This window comes from Acanthisitta chloris, unplaced genomic scaffold (genome assembly GCF_000695815.1).
Source record: "Acanthisitta chloris isolate BGI_N310 unplaced genomic scaffold, ASM69581v1 scaffold38168, whole genome shotgun sequence".
Lineage (NCBI taxonomy): Eukaryota > Metazoa > Chordata > Aves > Passeriformes > Acanthisittidae > Acanthisitta > Acanthisitta chloris.
In genome coordinates, this window is record NW_008689344.1 from 44577 (window position 1) to 60136 (window position 15560).

Below are 15560 nucleotides of genomic sequence, written 5' to 3' on the forward strand. Positions count from 1 at the left end.
TGTAGGCCTGGTGCCTGTCTTGTTAAACAGCCTTTACCGTCACGACTACAATGCAAATTTCTCATCTCTGTGTGCCTGAAATGGTTGTTCAGACTGTAGGTAGAACTTTGAATCCCCAAAGTAATAACCATCACAGCACTAACAGTGCCATGACTTCAGATTGTTCAGAGGTCATCTATAACAAGGAAAAACCTCTGGAGGATGTTGTCCATCTGCATTTGTGATTAAAACAATAGTGTCCATTACAGGAGGTGATCATGGATCAGACGTAACATAGCAAATACCAACCATGGTAGCCTCTACCTTTGTGGATCAAGGCAGAGTGTGCCAAAACTATTCAAGAAGGTCAGGAGTACATCAGCAGACAAAACTGAATGTACTGCGCTTTTTCTGGCTTAGGGCATGTTTCTCTGTGCTTGCAGTTTACAGTAGCTAGCTACAAGATCCAGCTGTTCTTCCAGCCCTGTGAGACACTAGAAAGTTTTTGGCGGGTTCCCAGCATGCAAGAAAGGAGTTTGTTTTCACATAGTCAAATGCAGCTAAAACTAGCTTCCTTGCTAAAAATAGTGGCAATTATCCTGAAAATATTCTACCTTCAGGGATATGGTTTTCCTTGTTAAGTCTGCTATGAGGAATCTAATGTTCAGAGCTGTTAATCTTGAAAAATGTCCTTTCCTTCTTCAAGGACTCGGGAATGACTTTTTGTTCTCTTTAGCATGTACTGACCTATAGAATTAAGAAAAACACAACAGCAAATAATGTTGTGTATCATAAAACCTAGATTCTGCATGGAAGCAAATAAGCCAACAAGCATGATTTCATCAGCAAAGACATTTACTGTTGGTTTTCTAGCTTTTCTAGCTTCCATTGGGGTAAAAGTAACAATTTTAAAGGAGTTGAGGCATTTGAACCATTTCACATTCATTCAGAATCTACTATGGGATTTGCACTTAGCTTCAGAAGACTTCAGCATAGCAGCTTGTGGTCATCAACACATCAAGTGCTTTCTGATTCTGAAAGGGCTAAAGGAAAGTGAACCTACCTTGGATTACCAGGAATGCAATGAAAACTCAAGCTGAAGCAGTGTTTCCCTCATTGACCTACATCCCATTTTTGAGATTGACTCACATCTCTTTATTTACAAAACACAAACCACAAGATGTCTGTAAGGTTCATAGTAAGCCATGCTACTTTCCATACAGGGTTTTGCCTTCCAACTTTTTTAGCTTTTTGGACTTAATTACTGGTGAAGAGATCTTGCAAGTCTTTAATACTACTCATCAAATGAGTACTCCCTCAGTTCCAGAAGGTGAATTTTGAGTCAATTCATTGCAAATCAAGTCTCTCTGATTTAGAAACAGATGTTAGACCCTGTATTCTGTGTCAGTGATGGCTTATCTGAAGGGAGGGTTTGGATGCCAGCTGTCCTCATCCTACAGTTAAAATCCATTTCAGCTACTACAGTGGGATCTATTATCTGTGGGCACTTCTCGCATGTAATCCTGCATGTGAGAAGCTGAGTTCGGTGTGCATCTCAAATCCTCCATGGATTTCTTTGTTTTTGTTCCTGCTCCTTTTCTACTCGGTCATGGAGAATGAAAGTTTGCAGAAGGGTGTCTCACTCCTCTTTCTATACTGTCTAAGACTAAATCTGCAAGTAGGTGCTTTAATGCTAGGATGGAGAACGTATCAATGTTCTGTAGCAGCCATAGATCTCTGGAAGAATTCTTCCATGTTCAGGTCTTATAATTCAGAAACATGAGGCTTGGCATTGTTTAGTGAGTACATACTTGGTAAGTCAGTATAGGTCATGACAGGCAGCATGGTAGTTGTGCTTTTACTTAGAAGCTGGAATCTTTAGGAGGGGTCATTACAGCAAGCAATCAAGTTCTGGAACTGACGTATCAGATAACCTTCCTATAAGAAATGCTCTTATCTTTTTTCAGAAGCTCATGAGAATGCTGATATTAAGCATTTTATTCATTCTTCTAACTGAGAGGAAGCTGCTGAGGAGTCCCAGCTGCAGTCTGGGAACAATTCTGGTGTGAGCTTCTGACTTCCGTGAATAACTGTTTTTCCTTGTCTGCTCAGCAAACAGCAAAACAGGCAACTGCAGAAGGATATTGTACAAGACTTTATTGGCTTCTTTTATCTTCAGACTGGAAAGTTTGGGTGCCCATGTTACCCTGTCAGTTCAGAGAGAACCTGCTGATCAAGGCTTTTTTTTTTTTTTTTCCCAAAGCTAAAACAGGAAGCTTGACTTAGGGGAAAAACCCCAAACCAACAACCATGCAGTAGATACCTGCATAATTATAAACCTGTTCATTCGTCTGTCAAAATCTGGTTTTGCAGTGGGAAGGAATGAGGAAATTCTGTAGCTGTATGAACTGCTATGATTTTGTTTGGGTCATCTCATAATGGTGTCCAACTCTGGAGTGAATGTGAAAAATGAGGACTGACAAACAGGATCAACAGTATAATCGCTATTATGTAATCACTGATTTTTTTTAGGCAAGATGCATCAGGTCGTTCCTGTTCAGTGACATTAGTAAATTTGGAAACCTAATTGGTTTATGTTACTGTCCTACAATGCAGCCATATTTGGGTGACCTAAATTCCACCTAGTTTTCCATGCTTGGTATTTATTAGCTAGTTCTAGTCTGTGTTTCTTCATGTTGAACTGCTTGCACATACGGCTTATAATCCAGGCAGAATAAAGGACACAAGGTTATGTCCAAGGCTCTTTAGGCCTTGCAGTAATTTCTAATATAGTTCAAGAACTTAACAGGAGCCTTAAAATTACAGGAATACATTATTTTATAATAAAGTTGTGTAGCAATTCTGATTCCAGATTTTGTAGCACTTTACACCATTATCATCCACTGCTTCATTTGGAATACTGAAATGTATGTTGTTAAAACTGGGTTTATGTTTAAAATCTGCACAAACTATTTGCTTCCTAGGCTGAAGCCAGAAACACTGGTAGATGATCTTGATAAATATGCTGCGAGTGCCATGAAAATGAAGAAAGAAAAGATTGATCTTAAAGAATTTTCAGCATACTTGGAATGTCCAGTTTCTCACACGTTAGAAAGTATGTTTGCACTTTTTGATGAGGTAAGAAACAATGTTATGTTTAAAAGTTTTTCTGCTTTGGGTAAACTCCACTTTAGCCTACTTCTGTTCCAATCAAAGTCACTGAGGTCTTCACCATAGTATTTGATTGCTGCATTTCCCTTTCAGCAAGGTAAGGGCACCTATCATCAACTAAATAGAGCATTCATTCAGGTAAAAGTTACCAGGAGTATCATCAGTTGGACATTTTCTTTCTAGATGTGAAATATGAAGAGGAAGAAAGGTAGAGTCAGACTAAACTTCTGCTGTTGCTTGTTGCAACTGAATGCACTGTCTGTTAGCTGATCTTGACTTACCTTGTAAATAAATGACTTGTTCTTCTAAGATGCCTGAAACCTGAAGGACTTAGGAACTGGTGTATGAGCCAGTTTTTCATTCCTCTGGCAATCAGTCAGAATGGGGAAACTACTATTATCTCTGTCTGGATGAGGTGCTGTCTGGGCCAGGAGGTGGATATGTCTGCGATATTTTCTCTTAGACCAAAGAGCAGATGTCACATATTCAGAGCTTAAATTAGGCTGCATTGTCCTCTGGTTCTCTGGTTTTAATTTCAGCCCAGTAATTCAAATGGTTTAATGTAAAAAATCTTAAATATGCAAGTGAAGGGTGACAGGAGCAGCACTGTCTTGTAAGAATATTTGAACTAGCACTTTGAACTGAGACTCTGAATAGGGCAGAGCTTTCACCCAGGTTCTTGCCTTCATGTGATTTTATTTCAGTGAGACTTTTTTTTTCACCATGGCATATGTAACAATCTTTCTGAATATTCTACATCTTTAGCAATGTTAGTTATTTATGCAAGTTCTCAGACAAACTACAGTATTTTGAGGGGAGGTTTTCCTTCACAGAATGAAGATGGTGTAATTGATGTTCGGGAATTTGTCATTGCTCTGTCAGTTGTCTGTAAGCCATCCAAAACTCTGGAAACAATTCAGCTGGCATTTCAGGTAAGGAGCATTTTCTTTCTTGCTCTATGTAGTTTACTTACTTTTAGAAATTATTAATACTGTATTAGACTTACTTAATAGAAATTTCATATTCCCTATTAATACTTAGTCACATTTTAAAACAGTATTAATGGAAAATTAGATTAAGAGGTCACATTCAGAGGGAATGCACTGCAAGTTTGTTGTGTAAAATTATGGGAGTTTGAAGTTTAAAATTGTTCTCTGTGAAGCTCTGGTAGAATTCGTTTCAGCAAATTGAATCTCAAACCTCAAACTAAATTCCTCTAAATTAAAGGCTAATATGTTGTACTTGCTGCTTTTAGAATGATTCAATCAAATCTTATTTTTCAACTTAATGAAGTATGTAACAAATTTTCCTACGTGTTAATAGAGATTAATTTTTTTACTTCCTTTTATCTTCTTGTAAAGATTTTCTTCCCTCTTAGTCGTACTATGTTTCTGTGCTGGTCCTGCAGTCTTTGCCCAGATTTTGTTTCCCAGCAGTGCTCCTGATCCTGTTCTAGCCTTGGTGGTTTGTTTTATCATCAGCATAGATTGTTAATGCAGGCTCTTTGGGGAAGTGACAGCAACAATACTTAATATTTGTCATTCTGATGCGTTTCTGACACCTTGATTTATTACTTTTCAATTAGTTTCTTTAATATTGCTATTTCAACACATGAATTCTGCTGCATCCTGCATCATCCTTTCCCTTTGCTTTGAACTCACATGGTCTTTAGTGTTACTGAAACTGTAAAGTGCTAACTCTTGATGCTGTCCTCACTAGTGAATGCATGGAGCTGAAAATGTTCATTTGCATGGTACTACATGGTAGCTTTATTTTCTCAGTAGTTGCTTTCAGGTCCTTCAGCACACCTGTACTGCCTTAACTATGTTTCACTGAAGAAATGAGGCTCCTGTGAATGTTTAGTGTTCATATGTATCGTTCTTACCCTCTGGCCAGTATCAAACACATTTGACAAAGGAGGAAGGAACAAAAATATTTAGTTCCTACAAACACTGGGGGAAATAGCCATTTGTAACTGCTGTTACTTATTGCTACTTCTGGGGGAAAATGAGAAAGAAAGGTCTGTCCTTACTTGGTCCATTTGATCTATATAATGAGATAGCAAAATAGTCAGGTGCTGTTTGGTCAGCTCTGTGTTTATACTAAAGTGAGCAAGTTTACTTTAAACTTGAGGGGTTTTTGGCAGTATTTCAGTGTATTTTAGCTGTCATGATCCATAAGGTACAACATAATTTTACCACTTTAGAGGAAGAAGAGCTCAGATCAGGCAGTTAATTTCTTTTTGTAAGCACTTGAATTTAAGTTAATAGACATGTTTCTTAGTAAAATTTCTGTTCTGCATTATCTACTTTATTCTTCAACTCATGATGCACAATTTTGAGTTCCCTGGTTAATTGCAAAATATAAAGTTAGCTATAAAACTGCAAAGAAGTTCTATGCATATATTAAGAAGGGGAAGCATTCAGCAAGGGGAAGCAGATATGGCTCATTTTATCATACTAATGATGGTTGGAACGGTAAAGAAAAATTTCAAGCTGGGAATATTTTGCTCATTATTCTAGAAAAAAAAAACAGCAAAGTACTTTTTTTCCATCCTTTCCTACCCCTTGGCCTGCCTTTGTGTACCATAAGATATTCACACAGCTTACTTGGAGCCACTGAAGGATCAAGCCAGTTCAAGAATGTGTGACTTGGAACAGGTGCTGTCTTCTGCCATGTGCTACTTTTTGCCAAGCATTTTGTCATTTGCTTTCAGGGAAGGTGCAACATTTCACATAGCTACAGGTTTTCAAAGTCAAAGTGTTTAGTATATGGCTGAAGAACTTTAAAAAATAGGAGTTAACCAAGTCACCAGATTTCTACAGCAGTGAGCAATTAAAGGAGATGAGGGTATTATGACAATCAAGTCTAAGAGCAGCACTCCAGTGTAAGTGCTGCACATTCTGCCTTCTGACCTGCTAAGGAAACATGATGCTTGTGAGCCATGCCACAAAGTATCACCTGACTACTTGTATTGTGAAAATGTAGCAGGTTTTATTAAACAATTGTCCTTGCCCCTATTCCTGTGACACAGCGTGCAGGTTAGGTGCTAGGGCGGAAAGGGCAAGATTCCTGATCTGAGCGTGAGTGTTGTCCTCCATAGAACTTCAATATTTTTATGCCTCTAAGGTGTGCTGTCTTGTGACAGCAACTTCTGCTTGGGTAAAAAATGCATCCTTATGCCTGTTTTGTTAAATCTCGTCAGTTCCCAACTTGTTAATGATGTAGAAAAATCAAAAGGAAGTTTCCAAAACAGCATTCTTACATGGTTCAATATTTGCAGTGTTGTCATGCTTGAAAAGGAGACAGGGATGTTTCAAAAACTCTTTTGTCTCACTTCCCATTTTACAGGCAAATTGAGTTCTTTTAAGAAAGTTTAATGAAGCTGTATTTGGTACAGATGTTTCAAAACACTTGGGTCTGGTTTTCAAGGAAAAACACTGCATATATACAAAAATGGAATGTGACTATGAACAATTATTTTTAGTTATCAACTTGTCAGTAGTAAAGCTAATTGAGGAAAATCTTTGTTTCAGGATGTAACAATAAGCAAATTATTATTTTCTAGAATTCATTATTTGTAGAAAGTTATAGGCCCATCACCGTATGGGGCAGGATATTCCTGATTGATACCATTTAGATCTAGGCATTTTATGCAAACTGGCTTCTGAACTTTGGTCAAAGGAGTCTTGAGTGTCACATCTGACCAGGTGGAAATGGTATCTGCTGATCTAAATATATCTCCTGGTTTTTAAATGTTGTCTTTGAGTTTGAACATATACTTCAGTGGACTAAACATTATTCTGAGTTACATATCTGCAAAACATGTTAGTGTTAAACAGTCTTGTCACTGAATATCACTGAAATTACAGTGGTTAGGCATGTAAACATAGGATTTTTTTTCTGAATATAGCAAGCTTTGCTTCCTAAGCATACACAGGTGAACTGGTAATGATATCTTTTACCGAAACTAATCTGAAATCCTTACTATATCACATCAGTCTGAGAGTGACTAGAATTTCCAATAACAAATTTTAATTTTGTGTTGAATAGTGCTGTTTATTGGAGTTGGCATTCAGCTTTGCAATGGTTTATCTTGCTGTCTTGATTCATAGCTGTACCAGTCAGAAAGTGGAACTATAACAGAAGAGGATTTAGCTCATATTCTGAAGACTGCCATGGGTGTGTCACAGATCAATGTTACACATCTTTTTAGAGCTGTAGATGAAGAAGAAAAAGGAAAGATTACATATGGTAAGTATTTTAAGTGGATCTGAACTGTCACAAAATGTCAAAGCCTGAACTCATGTTGATATATGAAGCAGTTTCATTTTTACTAAACTCTACGTTTTTTCGTTGACTTGTTGACTTTAATACTGACAAAAGCACTGCAAAACAAAGTACATTTACATTTTAAAAAATTATATCAAATGCCATGTTTACACATTTTCAGAACTTTTCCCTTGCACATTAAGTCATGTAATACCTGGACTAGCTCTTTCAACATATTCTGTTCTGTGAATGTCTGTGATTATGTATTTTTAAGAAAGCTACCTTAGCTCTGTCCTGTTGTTTTGTCTCTTGTATCTGGGGGCAGGAAATGAGGGGGTTAACCAGGCTGCCTAGTGTGTAGCCTGTAATGTAGGTGCTATGGAGGTGAGAAAAAGTTGCATTTGTAAAATTGAGACCTGCGTGAGTAGATTATGCTGGGAGTCAAAGCACTTGTGTGGTACTTCAGATTCTTCATGTTTTATGCAGTAAGGTGAGGTTCTAAATTTAGTTGTATCTTTCAAGTATGAACTGAGTTGTTGATAGCCAACATATCATGTATCTCCAGGAGAGGCACTTACGACATACTCCGTTTTAATGGTTTTCCTTCAGAATAATCAGTAGGTACTTGATTTGTAAAAATCTTACAAAATAAGACATCAGTGTTAGTAAATCAGAATGTTTACACTTGTAATTCCTGTGTTTCAGTCATGCAATATGTATATAAAGCTTCAACTGCAGAAATATTTTAGAATTATTGGAATGAATATCATTGCCACTGCCCTTGCCTTGCTCCCTGACTGTTATGTCTTCCCTCCTTAATTGCTGGTGTACTTCCCCTTTCCTTTCTGTACCTCAGGTCTGTCACATCCCCGGCATTTCCATGTGCATTCTGCCCATTGCCTTTTTCCTGCCTATCTCTGTTGCTTCTTGTCTCCCAATTCATGTGTGCAGTGACTCAACTCTTCCCCCTGCCTCCCCATCACCAGCTTCAAAAATATCAACACAGAATCTTAATCTGGTGAGCCTAGCAGAACTCTAATTTTGGCACACTTCATTGTTTGGGAATAGCTAGATTTCAAGTCATGTACAAGTGAATTCAGACCAGTTCATGTGAGTTACCAAAGAATTCATATTTTAGTATTCCTCTTTAATGGTACTTAGTTGCATTTAAATCTGCACTTTTCCCCTAAGTGGTCATGATATTTCTCCATTACAAGAAAATCTGGACCACTGAGCCACAGCAGTGGCCACTGAAGTGCTTGGCTCTCATTTTCACTATTTCATTTCCTGTAGTCAAGAATAGTCTTTTGTGAGGCTATACAAAGTAGGGTGTAGGATGGTGTTTACATAGTTTCTTTGAAACTTCCCTTGGTTCTTTTTCTGAGATAGGAGCTCATTTTATAATAAAAACATTGCACTGTGATTTAAACATATCTAAAAGCTTAATAGTGAGAATCAGTGTCTGATTTACTGTGGTAGAGAATTAGAAGATGAAAATAAACTTCTGGTATTGTATTTCTGTCTTCAAAGTTCTTGCCATAAATATTCATCTCTTGCCTTTTCTGAGAATATGTGGAACTGTGCACATGTTCAGTTTATTGCATTTATTTACTCTACAAATTTTTCCACTTCTTCTTTAGACTACACCTTTCTGAAGGTCTTGTCCAGATAAGTCCTGAGAAATCAAAGTTTTGTTTCTGCTGGAAGAGTACTCATGTTACTCTGGGTGCACACAGCAGAGGTCTGCTCTCAAGCTCCCTCTTTCTAGGGTGTGGGAATGTGAAGCAGGAATATTAAGTCTTGAGTGTTACTTGTAAGAACAAAATATAAAATACCCAGAGTATCAAACATAAATGACTGCACATATAGCAGAGTCCTTGAAGCCAGCGATCTCATCCCAAAGGAAAAAGCAGAGGTTGCAGGTAAACAGAGTAATGAATAGCCAAATCAAGATTGTATAACTAGATTGACAATCTTAGATGTAAATTGTTAGAAATTTGGATTTTCATCACATGTTTGAAAGCACACTAGTTGCCAGAGGTCTGTGTATCAGTTCTCTTAAGCAGTATGCTGTTGGCTTAACTGTTCAGATGTACTTTGATTGCAAAGCTCATCCCTTCTCTATAATAGAGAGGCAAGATTTCTCAATTTGAAGACATGATTCTGGAGAGTTTGAATAGATTCTGTAGGTGGGCATCACAAGTTCTAGGAAACTCTCCAGCACATCTTGATAGACAATTGATGACTGTGAAAGTGTTCTGAAGACTACATGGCTTGCAGTACCAAGAAGAAAAGGGAGATTGGCTGGTTTGTCTGTATGGATAAACATTCAGAGAAGGAACAAGTATTTGTTCTTTAAAATTAGTATCCTTTCTTATATTAACCATAGGATTATCTGATTAAGTCAGTGTACACTAGGGTAATTATGTAGTTGAGGGGGAAAAAATCTGGAGGAGATTCAGAACATAGAGCTTCCAGGAGGAGCATCAAGTAGTAGGAGGGTATTTCAAAGGCAGGAGAAAAACCTCTTGAAGTTCTTGTAGAACATATGCATACTTAATGCAAAAATATAGATGAGAGTCTTAACTCCTCTTTGGATTGGTACTTTTTTTGTCTCTTTGCTCTTACTAGGGGTAGGATGCAAAATTACATTTTTTCCTAAGTTAATGTATAATGTGATCTTTTCCTTCAGTCTACTGTTTCACAGTTGCTTTCAGCTTGAGCTCTGAGACCTGTGATTAGAAGTAATTCTGGAACAGTTCATTCTTTCTACATCACCTTGTCTCATGTTTCTGATGAATGAGGCGTATGTGATCCCAAGTGCTTTTTGTTGGGCTCTGCTGTGTATAACTTTGATAAATATTCCTTAGTATCTTCAGGACTTGTTTCAGCAAGACTGAAAATGTCAACTTACTGAGATCTATGCAAAATGTTACCCTGTTCAATTCAGTCCTCCCTGGAATCTGAGATTTTTCATTTGGATCCAGTCCTGCTAAAATATTGAGTGATGGATCCCAACAGAGTTGTCAGGATGATAATTTGGATGTAAACTGCTGTACCTCTATGAAGAATGCTTCAAGAGAATTTCTGAATTTATTTTCTGAAAAGATATTGTAGCTTTTTTAAGATATGGCATGTGCAGTAAATAGTCCAGTCTTTCCCATGCAGAAAAAGGATTATGCTTAAGGTGACTGTAAGAGCATCTTTGGTACTGCTGGTTGAAGTTTTTATACTTGTCTTAGTGGGGCTAAATCTCAGAATGACCTTTGACATCATTAATATGATGCACGCATTGTATGTGTTATTGCAAGAAGGAATAGATCCTTGGGATGGTCTTAAAGTGTCCATGTGAAAAAAAGGATTTCTTTCAGGGCAGATCCAGTTCAGGCTGACAGCTGATTTCTGTCTCCTTGCTAGCTACAGAAAAAGAAAATAATCAGGTGGTTTCACTGTGCCTAACTGTTCTGATTCTGATGAACCAGTTTGTACTCCAATGTTTCTAATACATTATTGCAGCTACTACCACTGTTAAATAATATAAATGTAAAAGAAAGTTTGTTTCCTTCTTGAAAAAGGTCAAATGCATCACATTCTTTGAAATGAGATTTATTTTTTTAAGTTGAATTTACATTAAATACTGTCAGAAGAAAAAGGTTTGCTGTATGCATTTTCAAACATTTTGCATTCATTTTGGATCATTTTTCATTTTAAAACATTTTGGATCATTTACATGATCCATCAACCTGTTGTGCATATAGGTTTTTCAACATAGATGGCAACGTTGATTTTCATGGCCTGAACAACATTAGCTTTTGTTGAAGTTATAGGGTCCAAAATACTTTAGATCTGTATAAACTCCAGATAAACGATACCAACGTTTTTGCTTGTGGAAGGATAAAGTTACATTTATTGCCTTCTCCCCACCTATCCCTTTGCAACTGTTGAGAGGCAGGGCTGCTCTACAACTTCAATGCCCCCGTGAGCCAAATGGCATTCCCTTGCCCTTTGCAATGCTGAAAAATCATGTCATCTCAAACAGAAGAGTGGCAGAGAGGGAAAGGTGTGGTAGTTCCCTTCTTCCATACCAGCCTAGTTGTACTAGGAGGAACTGGGCTTCACTTCTCTTAAGGGATTCTTCAGCTGTCATCTGCACTGCGCTCTGGGGAACTCACAGCATCGTCTGATGATGAGCTCTTCTGGGATAACACAGTGAATCTGGGTGGGTGGTGTGTGATACGCTGTAGGTGACTGAGTTAGTGATAACGTTCACATCCAGCTTTTTCTAGTGTCAGTTTACATTATAAGAATAGCTTCTCATTACTTGGATCCTGTACAGTATCTTGTGTTCAAATCATATCTGAAAATGCAGTCATGTGGGCAAATTGCTACAAGGCTTCAATGTCTGATTTTTGGCACAAATGTTACTTCTTGATGTTAAGTGTTCCCCACTCCCTCAAGAACTAATCTCGCTCTTTTTATTGTCTTATTAGTATCCAATATTGAAATCAAGGCTTTTTTTTATAATGTGTTATGAATTAGCCTCTCACAATATTGTTCTCTAAAATTCTAGGACTTTTGAAATTATGAAATCTTGAAATCAAAATGCAGCAATGACAGCTGCTTTTAGGTTGAAGTGAATTATGAGAGCAAAGCATTAAAGGGGATGCTTGCAAAAATGTTTAAGAATTTAAGAAATAGCTGCTCTTGCTGTTCAGTGCTCCTCAGCTGGAAGGCTCCTGCCCTGCCCCCAGTGAATAGTGAGATGCTATGTCAGGGCACGTGCTGCTTATCATGCATTTTAATGCAAATCTGAGGCTGTTTACCCCTTCGTACAAGCTAAGCTCTGGCCTGAAGTGTTTTAAGAGGGCTTAGATTTGCGGCATCTCAGCTCTGGGGATATGGGTAAACTTATGCTGAGAAGCTGAGACAAGCAATGGGAATAGCATTATGTTAACCGCTGCTATTTTTCTCCAAAGAGATCATGTGTTTATATATGTGTAAGTATTCAAATTTAGCAGCCTTCTGTTTCAAAGAGCTGATTCTGTGTAACAACAATTTATTTTTTTTTAGATGACTTCTACACATTTGCTGAGTTGCACCCACACTTTGCAGAAGACTATCTCTATGCTGATCAGATGGGAGCTGAGAGCAGCTTGGAGACTTCATCTCTTTCTGCTCCTAATGGTATCTGTACTGACTTCAGCCCTGAAAATGCTGAAGATAAAAACAAGCCCCTGCAGAAGAAACTGAATTAACACTACAACTGTTACCTTCCTCTCCTGGTGAGAGGGTTGTCTGTTCTTGGGATTTTCATAAATCACTCCAATTATCCAGCAAATACCAGTTTTGTGTGTGAAAGTTCTTGTACCTTAATACTGTTCTTTGAATCGTATGTGCTCTATTTAACAACATGTTCCAGGTTACTTTGGGAAAGGTGTTTTTATTTTTTTCAAAGACGTCTTTGAAAGGCAAAAATGTGAATGTGCTTCATTATTAATGTTCATATTTAAGAGGAAGCGGCACACTTATTTATATTCCATTGGCTAGTTTCATGTGCAAAGTGTCGCACGGACTGTGCATGTATAAAGAAACTGTAGCTACTATGGTGTTAAGTGCACTTTGGTGATTAGTGTTTTCCCTAGTTCTAGGGATGTTTATTTGGGGCCAAACTTTGCTGTCCCTATTTGCATAGTCAGTCTTGTTGATTTCAGTGGGATTATTCTCTTGAGCAAGACAAGCATATTTTGGCCCTTTGTATTGGTCTCAGTGAACAGTTTGGAAACAGAATACAAAAACTTGCTAAGGATTACCTTTTATTGTTGAATGACAAAATTGTTTCTCTTTCAGTCTATTCCATGGTAGAATGAAAAGGAAAGGCTCCTTATCCCTCACCCCAGCACTTTTCTACTGTAATCTTCTGGATGCAATTAAACATGAATTTTTTCCAAACTGACATGCCACATACTGTTTGCAAATACATAACTAAACTGTTTGTGCTTTTCTCTTGTAACCAATCAAATCATGTCCACCTGACATTTCGAGGGAAGATGTTTACACAATCATATTTGATTAAGATTTATCAGGAATCACAGGATTTTTTTGCAGCAAGCCTGTAGTTACAGATAACTTAGCATGGAACACATCATGAAAACTTTGTCATATCAGCACAAGTTTGAAAAGGCTGCAGTTACTTCAGAGGTTAAACCAGCAACGAGTTGCAGAACATCCTGAAGAAGGCTAGTTAAATCTCTACAGCAGCATTCTATATACTGCATATAATGTATATGAAGCTTAAAATAGTTTAGAACTATTAAAACAACAACAACAACAACAAGAACCACACTCGTGTTAGTAACACTTCTTATGTTTCCTTTTGTAAAGCCAGATGCCTTAAAGGACCACTGAAGGTCTCAGAAAAAAAAATCTAGATTATTATAAACCCACAGAGCTTTACTGATTAGGAAATGTGACAAATGCCTCAAGGAAGGAGCACCCTGTCACAAATTAACTGTGATAGCAACTCTACTTCCAAACAAAAAAAATCTTACAGGTAATTTCTATGACTAATTTTTTAGGGCTGTGCTAAAATATGATGGTTTTTTGATTGGGAAACTGTTAATATTTGAATCTTTCACGTGTTAGAGTAATTTTAAGCTAGATTTAAAAGGGAGGAGTTTTAGCAGAAGGAAATCTGTTTGCACCAAATGCTTTTATAACTATTGTTTAAATAGCAGAAATCCTTAGAATCCTTAGAAATCCCTAACTATATGTGGCAAGTCTCCAGACTGAAGCTGGCTTTAATAAAAAGGGTAGGAGGAAAAAAAGTAAGAAAATATGCTTTCTGTGGGATATGTGGAGGTAATAATTAAATTTTTGATCTATCTAGGTAACACATGCCAAGCTGAAGCAAACTGTCAGACAAGATTTGAATTCAAATTAATCATGAAAAATAGGAGATAGGTTTTGGAAAAATTAGGCATATGAGAAACTACACTTAAATAGGAATAGTCAACTGCACAGGGAAGGGAGCAGATAGTACTGTGTAAACCATCTTGGGACAGAGATGGTACAGAGTATGACAAACTGAGCACTGTTAACTCATTGCTGAAGAACTCCTGATAGTGAGATGCATCAGCGGTCTGCTGAAGAAAAGGTACTCCTGATAGTGAGATGCATCAGCGGTGTAACCTGTGAGACGCATAGTGGTATTTCTGCATTACCAAGTTATGATAAGGCCTTACCTGAAGTACTTGCCCATGTTGGGGCAAAATGGCAAATTAAGCATTAGGAAAATATCCCTACAGTACACCTAGTTAAGTTCAAGAGAATGCATTATTCCAGGTGGGGTGAGGTTCCTGCCTTCCTTCACTGGAGATTTTGTAAACAGAGAAGCTAGAGACACTTGATTTTGCTGATCATGCACTAGGACCACAGAGAGATGTTCCTGAGGTCTGTTTACTGTGATTATACAGTATGCATTTAAATCAGTATGTAAGGGAAAGCACATGTAGTCTGGGCACATTGTATCTCCTCTACAAGATTTTTAATGACACATGGCTCAAGCTGGCTCTGAGATAGTTATATTTTGCTTTGTATGTGAGCTTGGGAATTTGAGAATTTTGGAGTGCAGGGGATGATGTTCACATCTGAAAAGAAGAAAAAGGTAAGCTTAGTAACCCATGGAAAACTTACAAGTGAGGGAAGCTCCAGAGAAGGAGATACTCTGTCCACATCTGTGAAAGAACAAAGAAAGCTGATTGAAGTTGGCTGAATATGGGTGTCTAATTTGCATTTATGGTGTGTGTAACATGGGGCTCTATCTTGTGAAAGCCCATAGGTTCACTTGGCTTCATATTTGTTTTTGTAAGGGAGGCATTTTCCAGTTGTGGCTGTATTTGTATGCAGCTAAGCTGTATGTAGTGCATAGAAGGGCAGATGCCACGTTGCATGGTGAAGAGGCATTGAAATCCTGTGCGACTGATTTCAGTCCAGAGCTGCTACTTAAGAAGATTGGTGACCAGGGCATTGTTTGCTTGGTGAACAAGTACTCTTGGTGGGTGCAGTCATTTTTAAAAAAACCTAACCAAACAGAAAAATAATTTTTAAAATTTAAAAATTTTAAAAAATATAATAATAAA

The 15560-nt window shown here is 37.6% G+C and overlaps 1 protein-coding gene across 1 annotated transcript in view; it reads left to right on the top strand.

Moving 5' to 3' along the window:
- LPCAT1 (lysophosphatidylcholine acyltransferase 1) overlaps nucleotides 1–12704 on the top strand; it is a 51287-nt gene extending 38583 nt beyond the window's left edge. The window contains exons 10-13 of the mRNA XM_009081373.1: nucleotides 2964–3117; nucleotides 3984–4082; nucleotides 7266–7404; nucleotides 12493–12704. Of these exons, the coding sequence (XP_009079621.1) occupies nucleotides 2964–3117; nucleotides 3984–4082; nucleotides 7266–7404; nucleotides 12493–12677 (577 nt within the window). The 3' untranslated portion in view covers nucleotides 12678–12704. The remainder of the gene's footprint in view (nucleotides 1–2963; nucleotides 3118–3983; nucleotides 4083–7265; nucleotides 7405–12492) is intronic.
- Nucleotides 12705–15560: the final 2856 nt, after the last annotated feature.